This window comes from Necator americanus, chromosome V (assembly GCF_031761385.1).
Source record: "Necator americanus strain Aroian chromosome V, whole genome shotgun sequence".
NCBI lineage: Eukaryota > Metazoa > Nematoda > Chromadorea > Rhabditida > Ancylostomatidae > Necator > Necator americanus.
This window is the reverse complement of record NC_087375.1, coordinates 6726143-6745963: the sequence shown is the minus strand read 5'-3', so window position 1 is coordinate 6745963 and position 19821 is coordinate 6726143. Positions and strand designations below refer to the sequence as shown.

At 39.9% G+C, this 19821-nt stretch overlaps 4 protein-coding genes across 7 annotated transcripts; 3 read left to right on the top strand and 1 right to left on the bottom strand.

The window, feature by feature from the left end:
- Positions 1 to 641: 641 nt before the first annotated feature.
- On the bottom strand, positions 642 to 4348 carry RB195_013134 (uncharacterized protein; the record flags this gene model as incomplete). The annotated part of the gene is made up of 7 exons (XM_064202818.1): positions 642 to 764; positions 1532 to 1688; positions 2024 to 2163; positions 2527 to 2617; positions 3954 to 4048; positions 4113 to 4170; positions 4269 to 4348. The coding sequence occupies 7 exons, from the start codon at positions 4346 to 4348 to the stop codon at positions 642 to 644; spliced, it is 744 nt and encodes a 247-aa protein (XP_064058699.1).
- Positions 4349 to 10741: 6393 nt separating this feature from the next.
- On the top strand, positions 10742 to 11472 carry RB195_013133 (uncharacterized protein; the record flags this gene model as incomplete). Its single annotated transcript, XM_064202817.1, has 2 exons — positions 10742 to 11348; positions 11408 to 11472. 2 exons carry the CDS (start codon positions 10742 to 10744, stop codon positions 11470 to 11472), a joined length of 672 nt encoding a protein of 223 aa, XP_064058698.1.
- Positions 11473 to 13951: 2479 nt separating this feature from the next.
- RB195_013132 (uncharacterized protein) lies at positions 13952 to 14809 on the top strand (the record flags this gene model as incomplete). Of its 2 annotated transcripts, none has more annotated exons than XM_064202815.1 (1): positions 13952 to 14809. In XM_064202815.1, the coding sequence occupies one exon, from the start codon at positions 13952 to 13954 to the stop codon at positions 14807 to 14809; it is 858 nt and encodes a 285-aa protein (XP_064058696.1). The 2 variants fall into 2 exon arrangements, with proteins under 2 accessions (XP_064058696.1, XP_064058697.1); XM_064202816.1 differs by having other exon boundaries at positions 14024 to 14809.
- A 930-nt stretch (positions 14810 to 15739) lies between these two features.
- On the top strand, positions 15740 to 18462 carry RB195_013131 (uncharacterized protein; the record flags this gene model as incomplete). 3 transcript variants are annotated; one of them, XM_064202814.1, is made up of 3 exons in its annotated part: positions 15977 to 16144; positions 18077 to 18364; positions 18424 to 18462. In XM_064202814.1, the coding sequence occupies 3 exons, from the start codon at positions 15977 to 15979 to the stop codon at positions 18460 to 18462; spliced, it is 495 nt and encodes a 164-aa protein (XP_064058695.1). The 3 variants fall into 3 exon arrangements, with proteins under 3 accessions (XP_013306719.2, XP_064058695.1, XP_013306718.2); XM_013451264.2 differs by lacking the exon at positions 15977 to 16144 and having other exon boundaries at positions 18101 to 18364; XM_013451265.2 differs by lacking the exons at positions 18077 to 18364; positions 18424 to 18462 and having other exon boundaries at positions 15740 to 16234.
- Positions 18463 to 19821: the final 1359 nt, after the last annotated feature.

Below are 19821 nucleotides of genomic sequence, written 5' to 3'. Positions count from 1 at the left end.
CCCTCACGACGGTTCTGCGAATTTCCCGTGCGGCCAGTGACAAACTGCGGCGGGCTTGGAACCACAGCGGTGATGAGGCTTCTGAGAGAAGCTGACGAAAGTGATGACCCCGATACGTTAGCAGTCAGTAAAGATCAGTACCAACACCGATAAGAGTTCAAGCAAATCAATAAAATAGAAAAATGAAATAATCGACAACATATAGTAGGATGAAAACGACACGAACCACGATGCAGTTGCGTAAGCTGCTGCGCTCAAAGCGGCGCGGTGGAGAAAGCGGTTGGGATTGAGGTGGGACCTAGATGGTGAATAAGCGCTAGGCTCCGTCGCTTCGCTTCGAGCGCAGCGACTAATGCAACTGCACAGTGCTTCTCGTCGTTTCGACTCTACTGTATGTATTCTTCTCCTCCTCTGCAAAAATGAATGTCTAAACTTTCTGAATTGTCGATTTCCGCAAAAATGATGTAGGTTTATGGCTGTCGCTCGAAACTGAAAACTCATAGGATTCTTTCGACCATTGTATGCACCACCCATAGATCAATAATGTAAAGGTGTGACCGCTAACAATGTACGAGTCGACTCCAAGACGAGAAATCAAATAAATTTATACAATTGCGACACATTAATACATTTAGTACCAGTTAGTTTTTCCCGAAAATTTGCAAAATAAACAAAAATATGTTCAAAATATCTAAGAATATTTGCATTGCAGCAAATATATATTCTTCTGGAGACAGCTCCAATCGACGTCCTCCCATAATTAGCTGAAAGCAGAATTATTAACTCATGTCAAATAAATGAACCTTAGGAATTTTTGGAGAAAGGAGGAGGAGAAATATACATGAACCTTCACTATAGAAGATTTTTTTACCCACCAAATCTCTTTGAATAAATTTCATAATATATGTACACTGAGAGGCAAAATAATTGGAATATTAATTATTTCGCAAAAAATAGTGAGAAATCGGTGAGATTAGTCGAAATATTGGGTTTAAACGAAAAATGATTGTTCCTAGAAAGTACTGATAAAAATGCCCAAAAAGAATCTATTCATGCACAATCGCAACGCTACAAACGATCCTAATTATCGCTCTGCTTGAGGGGTGCGTCAGACGAACAGAGCTGCTCAAGTGGTGGACGCGTCGCGGTCGTCATATTCAATATAAGTACCTGCGCTTGTATCTAAAATTAGTCGCCAGAGGAAAAGATATTTCTTTTTCGGTCAATTTCTTTTTTCGGGTAGGGTCGTTGGAGGGTGGGGGGGGGCACTCAGTGCACCCTTATTCTCTGGAACTAAACTAAATCAGTAGGGGCCCTAAGGCCTAAGCATTAGTCTTAGAGGATCTATGATATGTCAGCTTAAGTTACTAAGAGAAAAAAGTAAGTTAGAGCTTTGGGAAATAAGGACACCACTGAGTAACCAACCCCCCCTCCCCCTCCCCCTGCGACATTTTCCCCTTTTTTTCTTGGTTTCGATTAGAATCACACAATGCTGATACCGTTACTAATAGTTACAATCAATCAATAATACCTGTATATCGATTGCCAGATACAGCATTGACAGTAACGCTCCTAATACAGCGTAGACAGTGTAAAGGAACGTTACTTGGAAGGCAAAGCAAGCGATTATCGCTGTGAGACCGAAAAACATCATCGTAGTGCCAAGTACGTAAGCGATTCCAACACATCTGAAAGAGATGATCGTGAGAGCTCGTCCACATTGCACTTTTTTTTAAATACAATTACACTACACATATTTACAATTTTTTACATTTATACAACAACTACACATTTTTTCAACAAAAAAAAATCTTAGCGAGTTTCTCAGTTATCAAGAAGGACTATCATGAATTTTCGGCAGTAAATTTTCGAAAACACACCTATTTTAGTTAGTGGAAAGAATATATACTTTATGCAAGACAAAATTTTGCTTTTTTTTCTAATATTTATTTGCGTTAACTATTGTATTTTTGTAAGTATTACAGTATAGAAATTAATGATAAGAACTTAACGCATCACTCACGTTGTGAGATCTTTTTTAATGAACATGGCAAAGATAATTATCGCAGCGCTTGTACCCGTTGTTATACAAAGCGCCAACAATACAGACTGCACATCATATGCGGACGTTGTCGCCATTGTCATGTATCCAGCGGCTAACGTCTGTAATTACACAATTCTATCGGATTCTATGGAGTATTCTTATACGGGACCGTAGATTATGGGGAGAAGGGTGATTCCGTCAATTTTTTCCTAATTTCCGTAAAAAACGGCCCTGAAGATACGGCTTCCAGCGTCCCGGCGCGCTATTTTCCACGACGAGTTCGATTTGAGCGCTCCAGCCGTGTGCATACGCCGCATCTTCTGAGCCGTTTTTTTTTTCGGCAGTTAGGAAGAAATGGACGGAATCACCCTTCTATCCATAATCTACGATCCCGCATACGAATACTCCACCTGAAATCCCCACCACCTCAGATTTGTGGGGTGATGCCTTTAAACCAAGGGGAAAAAATCGATATCACTTACAAATACGGCAAGAGCGATAAGATTTAACGGATAAGAACGTCGTACTGATGTGCTACATAGTAGAACCAGTGATGTAACGAAGAACACGCCACTAAAAATGAGAAATATTACAGAAATATTTATTTAGAATAATAAAACTGTTCGATTTGGAATACCACTCCTTAACCAAGAAAGAAAAATGATCTTTTCATGGTTCATTCCCATATAGTTACACTGTACACTAGTCACAAGTTCATTGATTTTTTTTCGTATTTAAAATCCAAAAATCGATTACCGATAGTTCAATATTTAAGATCTGCTTAAGCACATCTTGATTGTTGGTGTAAGGAAATGGTTTTTTGTTAATAGAGATGGTTCAAGTAATTATGAATAAATAAATAAATAAATAAATAAATAAATAAATGTTGAACTGAAGGTTTCCCACTCCAGCTAAACTTCCGGTTTTTGAAAAATGTTAACGGATTCCTCGTGTGAGCAGTTCATCGGAGGTTCCTCACTTCTATTTTCATATTTATTCTCATTTCTTATTTTAGCATTTGTATTTTCTCAGTATTTCATGCTCTTTTCGTTCACAAAATCATAATCATCACTTACATACATAGTTATGTAATAAGTAAGAGAATAAATAAAATTATGATAGGTGTTCAACTTTCAAACCTGACTAAGCTTGAAAATAGCCAAAACTTAAATCATGCAGTATACTTTTACCTGGCATCGAATTTCCATATGCATGTTTTTTTTTTGTATTAATTAATTTCCGAGACGAATTTCGGACGATGAACACCAAACGTCTCCCAGAAACATAGAAGAGGATTGCAAAAAATGAGGTGAAGTATAATTGTAATTTTAAAAAATCTTACTTATCTTTTTTTTGAACACTAAAGAGGTATAAAATATTGCATTGTTTACGAAACAACAAGTTTTGCGCAGTTTTTAATCGTGTAAAAATTGCATTCATGTAGATCCCAATTTTTCCACTAAACATTTTTGTTGGCTGAAATCATAAATGAGGAACGATTCTAGAACAAAGCGTACACAAATCTTTTGGTCAGAGCGCGGTGCAGATCCAAACAGCAGAAAAAAATTTGAAAAAAACTCCTTTACTGAGCAACAACTTACAGCAAAATTGAAGCCAGCCATTTTTGAGAGGATTTATTCTAGTGAAATCCAGTTCCGAAATTTCCCACATATTTAATCAAGATGTTCTTCTTATTTTTTCTCCTCTTCTTATTTATTTATTATCATTATTTACTTTTTTCTTCTTGCTTGTTTTTTTCTTATTTTCTTCTTATTCCCGTTTGAAAGGACACATAAACAAGTACATTTCGTTTACTGTACAGAGGAACATATAAAGGTAGCCACTGAACACAGAGGACCAGTTCTCGCACATAATTTTTCTCCATAATAGGTGTATAAAATAAACTTACATTGAAACATAGAAGAAAACTAAATTGCTCTGCACCCATTCTTTGAAGGATGGAATAATGAACGGCATTGCACACATTATAGTGACTATACCAAACTAAAAATATTTTCATTATTAGAAATATTAGGATAAGAATGTGTAGATCGAGAGAAAAAATTACCATAATAGTTACTAAGATGAACACTTTAGCCACAAATCGAGATCGTATTGATTGTTCACTGAAAATGTAACCATATGTACCTGCGATAATTAGTTTAAAATTACGAAAAAAAATTAGATAAAATAGAAATGGATAGCTGTGATCATGGGTGGATACCTGAACAAAAGGTTCTGCTTAGGACCAGATACTTCTTCCATATTATGGGGCGCATCCGGTGATACACGATTGGAATCCATTTCTGGTACAAGAAAAATTGATTGTTACATATAGATTTTGAAAATTTATCAAATTGTTCGAAAAAGTTAGAAATACAAAGGAAAAGAATTCCAAAAGAGTCGTTCGTGAGAGATTCTCCAGAGGAAAGAATGATTGGAGGGACGTTCGTGAGAGATTCTCCGGAGGTGTGCAGAAATTCTTGTACGCTAATTGCACTTATATACAGTTACCTAGGAAACGTCTAAGCTACATTACAATTAGATGCTGCAACTCTGAGATTTCGTATAAATTCCGCTAACCTTTCAAGGAAAAGAACATGGATTGATAAGAACGCGCTTATCAGCGTTTGACTCACGCACAGCCCCTGTGGTGCTCATGATTTCTGCCATTTAGTCACCATTAGTTGACTTAACTTATATTGCCAAATACACGTTAGTCACAAGGCTCAAGGCTCGCTTTTTTCGTCCACTTTTTTCGCTACTCCAAAAAAAAAACAGCTAGAAAAAACTCTGAAGTACATTAACTGCTGATAAGAAGATGATTGATTTCTGGCTCCGTCCCGAACGGATCAACGGATCAATTTTATCTAAATCGCTTGTTTACATATTAACTCTTAACAAATAATACTACACTCATCGCCTTGTGAAAAATTCACTCCGTAAAAATCCAAATGAGCAAAAACCAATCAATCGATTAATTTCATTCAGAAAATGCCAAAGAATTCGCTCTTCTTAAAGGCTTCACCCCACGAATTTGGGGTAGTGCGTGTTTCAGGTGGTATACGGGGTCGTAGATTATGGAAAGAAGGGTGATTCCGTCCATTTTTTTCCTAATTGTCGTAAAAACGGCCCGGAAAAGGCGACTTCGAGCGTTCAAGTGGCGGTATTTTCCACAACGGGTTCGATTGGAGAGCGCCACCCTTGTGCACGCGCCGCATCTTTCCGGCAGTTTTTAGCGAAATTTTAAAAACATTTTTTTAGGAAGAAATGGACGGAATCACCCTCCTCTCCATAATCTACGACTCCGCATAGGCATAGCCCACCTAAAATCCGCACCACCCCGGATTCGGGTGTGATGCCTCAAAGCGTTTACACTTCAACAACAACAAATGAATGAATCAATGAATCAATGAATGAATGAACGAATGAACGATTAGACAGTTGCAGAGAAACCGGATAACCGGTTAGAGCAGTAAAATAATTAATAAAAGAGGGAATCAATCAATGAGAATTTAAATAGCGAGAATAAATAAATAAATTAACAAAATAAATAATAAATTAATAGAGAAATGAGTAGATGGATGAAGAGGTTAATGAATAAATACGTGGAAGGGATAAAAGTTAATAGTATCAACAATATAATGGGAGAAAAAATGTGGAACGTAACCCTATTCTTTCTGTCATCACCATTTCATTCTTTTTATTTTACCTCACAAGAGTCTCCTGTTTAAGTAATGTCGATTTTTTTTCCACATTTATTACTGTACGTAAACGAAGATGAATAAAATATGAAGCAAACAAAGAAATGTTGAAAAGTATGGAAATACAGAAAGGATTTCAAGGCGAATGAAAAACAATTGTTGGTAATGAATAGTAAATGGAAAATGGATACTGGTAACTAACTCCGAAAAAAAAATACACAACAGGAGCTGCTTTCAACACGAGTTTTTTTTTATTCAATTTATTTGAAGCAAACGAAGAAAAAAAAGAAGAAGGAAATAGAATCACAGTAGGAAGTAGAGTAGGAAGTACATCATTATTTCAGGTTCAGCTACAAGTATTATACCTCCTTGTTCTCGCTTCTTGTAGAGATTTTCAATTGGTTTGCATACTTAGGAAGAAATAACTGAAATAGAGTACGGAGCCGTTCTATTGAACTTTAAGTTGTGAGTTACTTCAATGTCATCGTAAAAAGAATCAAAACTTTCTATATAGCTCTTTTCGTAAAGATAGTTATGTTTTGGGAGAACTTAACGTATTTGGATGAAGGCCGCGAAATATTACTCAATTTTTGTCATGCAACGTCCATGGCCTATTTCGGAAACATTGGTTTTCATAGAAAGACCGCTCGAGGGCAAAAATGTTTTCGAGAAGGGACTTTGTAACAAGATTAGCAGCCGGAAATATAGGTTTGGTAGAATTCAATAAGTTTGGATAGATTTATATATGAAAAAAAGAAAGGAAACTCAAACTATACAGCCCATAACCGAACATATCAAACTGAAGAGATATTTCAGCCTAATTTATTTCACCTGCATTTTTGAATATCCTCAAACAAAAAGTTTTTTTTCTCAAAACAAAAACAAGAAATTTTTCCTCAAAAAATTGACCTAAATCTCTTATGTATAAGGAATGGGGTAGCGGGATGAGCCAGACTTGGAGCGTTTCTGTGGTCTGCTTGTATTAAATATTAATTAGAGTTCGAAAATTACTTAATCTAAGAAATAATTCAAAATTTTGCCTTTCCTAAAAGTAAAAACAATACAATTTCGAACCCAGGATGCTTACAAATGGCTGCTATCATTTGAAGATAAGATAAAGAGATGCGGCAACACCTAAACATGCTCACAACGATTTCCAATGACTTATGAGTAGTGACTGGAATAGAATGACGTCATCGTGATGATCTGTAACTATACGGAAAAATGTGTAACGGCATGAGTAAGAATGAATTTCTTGATCTCAGGAAACAGAGATCAATGCTGCTACGCTTAGCAAACATAAGCACTGAGTAATGAGCAAATAGCGAAAGCATCAACGTGCGGAACGAAGAGAGCACGAAGAAAATGAGCATGAGTTCCAAAAAGGAGCTGGAGCAGATAAGCACTGGAGCAGATAGAAGACGAAGAGAAGAATAGTTGGCAAAGAAGGAAAATAAAGTACAAATAAGAAAATATGTAAAAAAAAAACATGTAATACAATAGAATCGTCGACTTCTACGCTTTCGATGGGCTTTTGATCGTCAACAAATCATGTTACCATTTTTAATTAATTTATTAATTTATTTATTCATTTACTATTATTGTGAATTATTATGAAACAGTCTGAGCGTCCGGCTAAAGCCGGACTTCAGACTTTCTGTGGTGTTTGCTTCGCTCGCCTTCACTGATCAACGAAAATTAATATTAGTGTTATTAATTCTATGAAATTGGACTTGTGTAACTCCAAGAAACTTTCTTCCTTTTTTATTATATTCTTTTTTTATTTATTATAACTAGGAGCGAAAGACTTCAAAGTCTTCTTTCTAAACGCGTCAGTTCTACATTTGGAAAACATTCGAACTTCAGATTCAAACACTCTTTATCATTAAAAGTATTACGCGAAATATGGGTTTTCCTCCTGTTTTCTATAAATAGTTATCAAAGAACGATGTTTTGGCATGAAATGACGTGAAAGACATCATCCTACTGATAAAGATAGATAACGTTAACGTCATAACGTATAGATAACGGAAGATGGATAACGTTCCATGTCAGATCACATAAACATAAGCAGCCGTTTGTATGCGTGTTTCCACTTTCTGAGAACGGCATGCTACAAACTTGAGGCGAACGAAGAAGGGAATAGCTACGCGGAGAAGTCATAAAGGTGAAAACTAAAGCGCTCAGTGGCCACGGCTATGAAACGGCTGCAACCATCTATCTTTTGCGTCATGCACACGAAGTTATTGCGCAACAATCCGATGCCGCGGAATCCGTCGCAGCCCATTTTGTCGCCATCTGGCGCCGGCGCACCAATCCGACGCCGATGGACCCGCCTCACACCATTTTGTAGCTATCTGGCGCCGGGGCGCCAACCCGTCGCACTCCATTTTATGGATATTTAGCGTCGGCGCAACAACTCGACGCCGGTGGACACGTCTCACCCTCCTTTTCGAATTTAGTGACTGACACACACACACACACACACACACACACACACACACACACACACACACACACACACACACACACACACACACACACACACACACACACACACACACACACACACACACACACACACACACACACACACACACACACACACGTGACAGAATAAGCCCGTTTTTGTATATCATGATTAGTATGAATATTATTATGAATATATTATTATGAATTTATTTGTTTATCATTATTATGAATTTATTTATTTGAAAACACCCAAAAGTGTTCCATAAAACAAAAAACAGAAACAAGAAACAGCAGAGTTCACTAAAATTTCGCCAAAGTTATATGACGAAAGGTTAGCCCTTCAGTTCTGACGGTTTACGCCAAATTAACGGATCTACATCCCTAAAGTTTATATTTTCCCAAAAAATTTTGCCAACTACGTCAGTTTCGTGATACGTCTTTAATTCGTCTGTAATGGATTTGGGACATGAGCTTCAGCATCTATGTTGAACGATAGTCGAGTTGGATGTAAATACAAATAAATAAGTAGTTAGAAATAAATATAAACAATGTGGAAAGAGAATCAAGAGATTTTCATTGTACTCGCACGACTATTAGAAAACATTACGATTAGAGAAAATTAGCACTGGAAAAAAGAAAGAGTGGAAAAGTAAATAAATAAATAAACGAATAAATAAACAAATACTGAATAGGGTTTTTTTTAATAGAATTTGTTTCCATTCAAAGACTTGAGGAGGTGTGATCATGAGAATAAAAACGGACCTGAAAGGTGTCTAACGTACCGTATCAACGAAAAAATTGAGAAAGATCAACAAAAACAATGCAGAAAAAATATAACTACCCTAGAAGGAAAAAAAACACAAATAAAAGCATAGAATACTAAGAAACTCGGATAAACTCCAGGATAGACGTCATCGAGCAAATTTTTTAGAGAACTTAGTCGAATTTTTCCGAAAAACTTATTGTTATATATTAGTACTCCACATACAACTATTTTTATAAAATTGTGCAAAATTTAAAGTGTTCGATAAGTTCGCTCAGTTGTAAACAAAAACTTAGGTCCCGCACGGATGAAAGGCTTAGCTGCTCTAGTGTCTGACCATGAAATTCAGAAATGCATAAATTTCTGAGGAAAGTGAACGAGTTTTGCGAAACAACTCTTCATCAGTTGTACACGTGAATACTATACAATCACGGAAATGTCACGTGAATCCGTCATGACGCGACAGTACTATAAACTCGTGTATTCAGCGTACTTTACAAAAATTTTCCAATAAACTAAAAAAAAATAACTAATAACAGAACATTTTTTTTCATTTTTCAGAAGAACTAGAACAATTTTCAGGGAATAATTTCTCATTTTCAGTCATTTCAAAAAAGCGTCAAAAAATGAGTCAAAGAGGAGGAAAAAAGTTTCCCCCGTTTTCTTTTTCTCCATGGGCGTCTCAAAATTGATATTTTTCATAGATCTGAGTGCATTTACGATGGGTGATCGGATATGTGGACCGGTTTAGGAGGCTATCCGTTCTGTTAATCTATCCATAATTTTCTCGCTAAATTTCAATTATCCTGATCTTCCTTGACACAGCGTCAAGCGGCTTTTCTAGTACTTCTATTTACTGAAAATTTGACATATTTTCACAGCGGAGAGACAGAAAAATATTATTTCTTTCTCATTGTACAAAAAAATTACTCATAAAATCACTGTTTCTCTTCGTGGAATCAGATAAGCCATGGACAAATGATGTCCACTACTCCTAAAAGTGTCAATTCATTGCCTTAGGCTAATTTTTGAGGTGAGATGTTGGGCACAGCATTACCACCATGTGAGCGCACCATGTGAGGTGGTGCACACCGTATCAAGGATAATTGACCTCGTCCAATGATAGGATATCATTCTGCTGTAAATTACGACATTCAATGACCTGACAGAATGATATCCTACGAATAAGCGCATCCTTCTTTCTTCCCCTCTACTACGATTGTTGGACTGAATTTTATTTCGATCGATAGGAATTTTCAGCTTTCATTTCTCCGGATTTTTCTTCGGATTTTTTAAGAGTTAATCACAAATCTTTTTTTTTCTGAAAATGTCTACTTACTCGTCTACTATTCATTTCGACTTACTATTATGTCTTTTTCTGTAGGGCGATGTAGAATCTTTTAGATTTTTCTGCGCGTCTTCATCTGTCTGACTTTGCGTACTGTATACAGTTCGGCAATACCGTAAGACTTGTCATGTCTAATATGTTTTACACGCATATTCCGTTGAGCCCATATATTTCTCACTGAATTTACGAGTTTTGAGTTTTCACGATTGTTTCATAAAATTATGAACTATGAAATGAGGAATCAAGATGATCTCTAGAACATCCTTAACCTTTTCTTCTTTCTCTCAACATTCGACATCTAATTGACCTTCCTAGAAGATCTCTTGATTATTTGACGCTATTTATTTAGTAAAAACAACCAGAAAATATCGATTGGTAAATAATTTCAGATTTTCGAAGCAATGTTTACCATGATGCAATCAACGTTGCCAATACTTTTGATGTTGCTGGTAGCCGTCTGGGCTCGACCTCAGTTCGGTCCGTACGATGGCGGTTCATTTGGACCCGGTGAAGGATCGGGAGGACCTGGAGGACCAGGTGGATCATTCGGAGGACCGGGAGGACCAGGTGGACCATTCGGAGGACCAGGTGGATCATTCGGAGGACCGGGAGGACAAGGTGGACCATTCGGAGGACCCGGAGGACCAGGTGGATCATTCGGAGGACCGGGAGGACAAGGTGGACCATTCGGAGGACCCGGAGGACCAGGTGGATCATTCGGAGGACCGGGAGGACCAGGTGGACCATTCGGAGGACCCGGAGGACCAGGTGGATCATTCGGAGGACCGGGAGGACAAGGTGGACCATTCGGAGGACCCGGAGGACCAGGTGGATCATTCGGAGGACCGGGAGGACAAGGTAGACCATTCGGAGGACCCGGAGGAGCGGGAGGACCATTTGGTCTCGGTCGAAGTGCATTTGGCGGCGGTTTCGGCCCACCACCACCAGGAGGTCCTTTTGGATTAATGGGACCAGGAGGTCCTTATGGTCCAATGGGTGGATACGGATACCAACGAGGTGATGTGCTAACATATGTGATCTTCATGTATTGATCGACTAATAAGTTATTCTTTCAGATCCAGTTAGAGGAGCGTTAACAGGTGCACTCCTGGATGGACTGTTTGGTGCGATAGCGGGTTGACGGTAATCGATAATCCAGAATAATTCAACTACGATAGTGCCGTAAATGACTACTAGAAAATACTATTAATTATTAAACGAGTGTATTTCATTGTATTGCTACTTCGTATTTATATGGTATTTCAAATGTGTTATTTGGAACGTTTTTTTTTTGTTTCTACGTATGGAATTCTTCAGAAAACCCCGAGTATATTGTAATTTCTACTCTGCATGCACACATAAGGACGTGAACGAATTCTGAACGAAGACGTAATTCGTGCACGAATTCTGAAAACTGTGCTATCTGAGAACAGTGTAAGAGTTATAAAAAAAATGTAAAATTAATAAAGAGTTGAAAAGATCCTGCCAACTGAGAAATAAAGGATAAACTATAAAATGTCAGAGCCAATGTGTCAAGTCAGTGTTTTAATCCTCCCAGACAAGTCTTGTACCAGTTTATCTACCCCGTAGATATGCAAGGCTTAGTGAGCACTGGGGCAGATTCGAACTTCCAATCGATCGTGCAAACAGCGGAACCTCTTACCGACTGCGCTACACCCGCTAACCGAAAAAAAAAACAAAAAAAAGTAATTTTTGTGATGGATGAGAGCGTTACAAACTTTTATAGCATGCTCCGTGCAATTCAGCTTTCTAGACAGTGTTCTGAATTTTTTCGATCTTGATTTTCCTCTAGGAGTAACTACAATGATTTTTCCAGTACTGCAGCCAGATAACATTGACCCACAAATCCAGAAATCAGATGAATTATGAGCATCCGAGTGATTATTTCGCTCGACGAAGCGACAACCGAACAAGCAATAGAATGAAAGCGCATGAAGTTGATAAATTAAGCAACAAAAGAACTTCTTACACCTATAAAGGATAAAATATAAAGTGTCCGGCGTTAATCAATCCGCTGTGGATGCGCCACCACTTCACTTCAATTCAGAATCGTTCGAGGTTTTCGAGCGTATAACTGGCCTATACAATGACTTGCGGGGGGAAATCTAGTACCAATTTATCAGGTGGAAAGAAGGGCTTAGTTGGCACTAGGGTTGAATGAAACCTCCTGTCGACCATAACGGAACCTCTTACCGAATGCGCCACACTCACTCCTCTTGCACGTACATGAATGAGGACATTTACTGCAGACATTTTGATTTCAGTACACACAACTGCCCTAAGGATGAGGTTAGTAGACGAGTAGGTGAGTAGCACATCTACACAGAGGTACCATACCCGAAAAGGTGGCGCCTTCAAGATACCGTAGAAAAAGATAGAATAAATCATAACGTAACGCGAATAAAGTGTAATTTTATATGATGCTACTAGAAACGTTTCATTTGTAGTAAAGCTTTATTTTGTTTCAACAAAGAAAGCAAAAAAGAAGGAGAGAAAGCAACAACACTCATTAAACACAACGCTCATTAAACGAATTAGGAGAGAAATAGAACAAGGAAATTGAAACAAGGAAAGGAAATTAAAAACGTATTCCTAGAACTCGTACTATACAAAGTCTAATTTTTTTCGGTACATCGCATCGCAACGTTGCTGAGCAACGAGTGCAACCGTTCCATTTTTTCATTTAGATACAACGATTTGAAGTGCAGCCTGCTCTACATGCTCCTCCCACAGTTACGGGAAATAACGTGCGATTACGAGATGTCGGGGGGGGGGGATAAAATTACTGACCAGAAACGTTTGCTGGCCCCCCTAGTCATTGGAAAGGTTGGAAAACCTCAATGAATTCTGAATTGAAGTGGAATACGTAGATGCATCCCAGGCGAATTGATTGACGGCAGACACTTTATCTTTTATCCTTGATTTTTCAATCCAATAACTTTTGAGTCGCTACCAAGAGTGTAGAAAAAGAAGCTAGTTTATTATTTAGGAAATAATTGGACTGAATAATTTTAGTAAAGAACAAGGAGATCCTGTTCGTGGTGGGAGTATTTCTAGATATCCTCGAACCATGCAGGAGTTATTTAAAGACATCACCCCACGAATCTGTGGTGGTGCGGATTTCAGGTGGAGAGTTCCTATACGGGGTCGTAGATTATAGAGGGGAGGGCGATTCCGTCCATTTCTTCCGAATTGCCGTAAAAAACGGCCCGGAACATGCGGCGCATGCACAAGGCTGGCGTGCTTTAATCGAACTCGTTGTAGAAAATAGCGCGCCGGAACGCTTGAAGTCGTATCTTCCGGGCCGTTTTTTACGGCACTTAGGAAGAAATGAACTGCTGCTGCAAATCCTACCTCACTCCTCAAAGCGGCGCAGCGGGGGTCCTGGTCGTCGGGCAGCTATGGTGGCGAGACTTCGTCTCGGCAGTTTCAACCATACCACAAAGGTGTCCGGCTAGTAGCCCGGGCTTTGGGCCAAGGCTACAGGCTAGCTAAGTGAGGAGGTAGTACGACGATTCCGGTGCCAGGCTGCTAGCTTGCTAGTGCGACAAGCCGACCGAGGACAACACCCCCGTCGCGTCATACTGCTAATGTCTACTATGTGTTCTTCAGAAGCTAGGGCGTACCCCAGAAGCGACGCGCATTGTCCTCGCCCGGGCAATGTGGCAAATATGCGAAGGCTACCGGCTAGAGGACATAGCCGGCCAAAGAAGTTAGTCCGTCATCACCAACAACATCCAGTGCGCTTGGCAACACTTAACGTTGGGACGCTTACTGGAAGAATTCGTGAACTGGCAGACAGTCTCAGAAAACGTCGTGTCGACATATGTTGTGTACAGGAGACTCGCTGGAAAGGCTCCAAGTCAAGGAAATTAGGCGATGGCTACAGGCTCATCTACCTCGGCACATCAAATCGCAATGACGTTGGTATCACATTGAACGAGTCGTTTAGAAACAGCGTCACAGCAGTAGATCGACTATCGGATCGCCTGGTGGCGGTAAAAGTGGACACAGGAGAAGTGGAATTGCGAGTCGTCTGTGCTTATGCGCCACAGGTGGGCTGTAGTGAAGAAGAGAAGGGGTGCTTTTGGGAAGATCTGGAGCAGTACGTCCAATCTCTGGAAGGCGAAGAAGTACTTCTAATCGGAGGAGACTTCAACAGACATGTCGGTTCTCGGAAAGACGGATTCGAGAGTTGTCATGGTGGATACGGTTGTGGAGCTTGTAATGACGACGGGTTGCGAATCCTGGAGTATGCTGTTGCAAGTGACTTGATCGTTGCTAACACGCAGTATCGGAAGAAAAAATCGCATTTGATCACGCACTGCAGCGGCGGTCGTGAAACACAAATAGATTTCTGGATGTTACGCCGACGAGATCGCCGACTTCTGCTGGATTCAAAAGTCATCCCTACAGACCATGTCGCTGCCCAACACCATTTGCTCGTCATGGACTAGAAAATCTCCCGTCCAAGGAAGAGGCATCCAAGAACTGAAACACAGCGCATCAAATGGTGGAATCTGAAGGATCGAAAGTAGGTATTTTTCGCGTCCGTGGCTCCATCTACACTTCCCCACCCTACTCATAGTGTGGAGGAAATGTGGTCATCTACTTCCAGCCTTATACGCTTGACCGCGGAGCAGACGGCAATTCGCGAGAAGAAGTCCAAGTATAAACTGTGGTGAATGACATATGAACCAGAAGATCGGGATGTTCACCTAGCGGCGAAGAGGGAGGTTTAGTCAGGACTCAACGTTGGTTATGGAGCACACCAAGATCGTTAAGGGAGCTGGTGGAACCGTTCTGCGCCGCTCTGGTCAGATCCTGGAGAGGTGGTGAGAGTACTACAATCATTTGTGTAACGAAGAGTTCTGTCATCCTTCCATCCCAACTGTTCCCAGCGTCGAGGGTCCTGTTCTACCAATTACTGCCAGTGCTGCTCTCGCAAAAATGAAGTCGAACTAGGCAACCTGTCCTGATGACATACCTGCTGATGTCTGGATGCTGCTAGGAGATCGAAGGTCCGTGTGGCTCGCAACCCTATTTAACAAGATCGTTGCAGAAGGACGGACTTCGGACGTTTGGCAGATTTCCATGGCCGTGCAGGAAAGGGAAAGGAGACATTGCTGACTGCACTTCGTACAGGCCTATACGACTGCTGTGCCATACCATGATGAAGGTTTTTGAGCGTGTCCTGGAAGGTCGTCTGAGGAAAATTGTCAGTGGTTCACTCAACCAGCGGCTGTGTGAAGGACTGCAGCACTATAGATGCTATCCATGCTGTCTGTATCCTTCTGGAGAAACATCGAGAGAAGAACCGCAGTGTGCACCTTGCTTTTCTCGATCTCGAGAAAGCTTTAGACCGTGTCCCACATGAGCTGTTATGGATGTCCATGAGGTCGCATAGAGTAAAAGAAGAGTATGTGCGGTGGACAAAGCTGCTTTATGCGAAGCCTACCAGCGTTGTCCGATGTGCTGCTGGAAAAAGCAGGCCATTCCCTGTACAAGTAGGGGTTCACCACGGTTCATCCCTCTCACCCCTGCTGTTCATACTGTGCATGGACACGATAACGAAGGAAATCCAGAAGCAGCACCCGCGGACCCTACTTTTTGCCGACGATGTCATGCTCGCGTCGGAGTCTCGAGATGATCTTCAGAAACAAGTGCAGTCTTGGAGGGATCGGCTGCAGCAATATGGATTACGCCTCAACATATCAAAAACTGAGTACATGGAGTGTGGACCAAGGATAGAGGATGGTTCAATTCGTGTTGATGGCACCGAATTAAACAAGGTGAACTGCTTCAAGTACCTTGGATCTAAAGTGACGTTTACAGGCGCATCCTGCGGCGAGAGGAAGATTCTGTTGCCAAAACCGCTCTGAAAAACGTTTCAAGAGTGAGGCCGTGCGGCAGGCCAAAGATTCGCTGGTTGGACCGTCTGAAGCTGGATATGATAGATGCGCGTTTGTGAACGGCTGATGCAATGGATAGAACCAAATGGAAGACAAGAAGCAGAAAGGCGGACCCTGCAACAACGCGGGTCAAACGCTAGGAAGATGAAGAAGAAGAAGAAGGAAGAAATGAACGGATTCACCCTTCTCTCCATAATATACGACTCCGTATAGGCATAACCCATCTGAAACCCACACCACCCCACATTCGTGGGGTAATGCGTTTGAGGTACTCCTGCAAAGAAATTCCTCAGAGAACTCCTGAAGATGCAATACTTTAAGATTTCAATTGAAAATTTTATGGTTTTTTTTATGTTTCTACATAAGTTCTAGAGTATATTTATATTATCTAGTTAGACGATTATTATATCAGAATTGCTGTCAAATCATTTATCATTAATTATTTTCTTGCGTATCTGATGAACATTCTCACTTTTAATTCACATAAATATTTATTTCTCATTTTCCCCTCTTCAAAAATCCGTAACCTCATCATACATAAGATTCATTCGCATATTTATTTACATTCAGGAGGTATGTTACAGTTCATCTACGTAAAGAAGGAGTATTTCTTCCGTATGTTATGTATCCTAAACGAAGAAAAGAGAAACGAAAATCGCAATGGAATTCATCATGTTTTACGTCATACACCTCTGCTCAAGAGAATCATTCTTGTTTTACACAAGGAAAAAATACTATTTTAAATTTATTGAATATTGCAATTTACTTGAGAAACTAAATAGTAACTTCCTATTTATTGTTATTATTCTCGCAATGCTTTTTTTCTTACCTGGGATATAGTTATTTTGCCTATTTTCCAATTAACTAGTCACCTGAAGTTTGAAAAAAAGTACAGGAGAAAGAAAATTACAAAACTAATTTGTTTTGCTCGGATTTTGCATAAAATTCATATAGACTTTATCTTGTTAAGGAATTTTTCCACATTTTCCCACTAAAAGTGCCAGATTTTTTAAGCTAGCTGTACAGAGCCCTTCGTTTTTCTCCCCCCTCCTTTAATTTCCTTCATTTCCTTGTCTCTCATCTCTTATTATCTCGATAGCTGATCGTAAACTGTGGATGAGTTGTGATAATTTCTACACTTTAGGTTTAGTGACCCTTTTTAAGGATTCGCAACAATCCGCCGGTTTGGCATTGGCATAGCAACATTGGCTTAGTCTCGTGACCTTATCACTTTTCACCCACATGCTAACTCTACACACATTATGGCGTCTTATTTTTGCTTAGGGCTAATTTTTGGAGTGAGATCTTGGGCACAAAACTACCATAAGCACTGGCACACACTTAGTTAAGGATAATTGACCTCGTCCAGTGATAGGATAAAAAGGATAAAGTCACTAGCGGATCAATCCACTTGAGATGTGCGTTCGCGTTTTACTGTAACTCGTAATCGTTGAGGTTTTTGATTGCGTAACTGCTATATACAATGACTTACCGGGGCTAACCGAACATCTTAAGGAATTTTGCCATATTTTTCCCCTAAATTTTAAATTTTATTTTCTATTTTTTTAAGAGTAAGAGTTTTTATACTCCTTTATTTTTATCCTCCTTATATCCATCAAGGATTATCTCACAAAATTTACGAGATCAGCGCTTCAAGGTGTCCCTTAGGAAAGGATTAAGTATTTTCTCTCACCTTCTCTCTCTTAACTTTCCAGTTTAATTAGATTTTCCGAATGATCGTTTAATTACTCCACTCTATTTATGAACTGAAAACCACTAGAAAATATCGATTGATATGGTAAATAATTTCAGATTTTCCAAATAATGTTTACTACGATGCAATCGACGTTGCCAATACTTTTGATGTCGCTGATAGTCGTCTGTGCTCGACCTCAGTACGGTCCGTATGGTGGTGGCCCATTTGGACCCGGTGGTGGACCGGGAGGACGAGGTGGACCGTTCGGGAGACCGGGAGGTCCCGGTCGAGGCGCATTTGGTGGCGGTTTCGGACAACCACCACCTCCACCACCACCGGGGGGTCTTTTTGGACCAATAGAGCAGGAGATCCCTATGGTTCAATTGGTAGATACGATCGATGAGGTGATGTCCTAAAATAACTGATCTTCATGTATTGATCGACTAATAAGTCATTCTTTCAGATAGTTGTCGATTCAGTATCAGAGTTAGAGGTGCGTTAGGAGGTGCACTCCTGGATGGACTGTTGGGAGCGATAGCAGGTTGACGGTAATCGATAATCCTGAATAATTCAACTACGATAGTGCCGTAAACGACTACTACAAAATATTTTTAATTATTAAACGAGTGTATATGATTCTGTTACTACTATTTTATTCTAGGTATTTATATTATTTTAAATGTGTTATTTTGAACGTCTTTTGATTAATATGCATAATTATAATTATACTTGTAATTATATACTTAATTAGTGCACGAAATCTGAAAATTGTACTATCTGAGAACACTCTGAGAGTTATAAAATAAAATGTAAGATTAATAAAGAGTTGAAAAAGAGTCTGCCAACTGAAAAATAAACGATAAACTATAAAGTGTCAGAGCCAATGTGTCAAGTCAGTGTCTTTATCCTCCCAGACAAGTCTGGTACCAGTTTATCTACCCCGTAGATATGGTAGGCTTGGTGAGCACTGGGGCGGATTCGAACCTCCACCAATTTGTCGACACCGGAGGGATGAAAGGCTTAGTGAGCACTGGGGCGGATTTAAACCTCCGATCGATCGTGCAGACAGCGGAACCTCTTGCCGACCGCGGTACACCCCGCAACTTAAAAAAAATGAGAAACAAAAAAAATCATGTTTAGATGAGAGAGCATCACAAACTTGTATAGCATGCTCCGTGCAATTCAGCTTTCTGGACAATGTTCAGAAAATTTTTGACCATGAGTTTTCCCTAGCAGTAACTACAATGATTTTGCCAGTACTGCAGCCTGATAACATAGACCAAAAATGCAGAAATCACATGAATTATGAGCATCCGAGTGACCAGTTCGCTCTACGAAGCGACCGCCGAACAAGCAATAGAATGGAAGCGCGTGAACTCGATAATTTAAGCAACAAAAGAACTTCTTACACCTATAAAGGATAAAATATGAAGTGCATGGCGTTGATCAATCCGCTGAGGATGCGCCACCAAGTTCACTTCAATTCAGAATCGTTCGAGGTCTGCGAACCTGTAACTGGCCCATACAATGACTTCCGGAGGCTAGCCGATATACCAAATGACTGATTCTATCCGCCAGACAAGTCTAGTACCAATTTATCGACCCCAAAGGGATGAAGGGCTTGATCAGCACTAGGGCGGATTCGATCCTTCGATCGATCATCATGAAACCTGAGCGTAATCTCTTACCGACTGCGCCACTCCCTTCTATTTACACATAAGAATGAGGAAATCCACTCGAACATCTCGATTTAAGTACACACGCCCTACGGACTGTTGGTAGGGTTGCTCTATGGATGTAGTTAGTGGACGAGTGAGTAACACATCTGCACAGACGTACCATATGCAAAGAGATGGCGCCT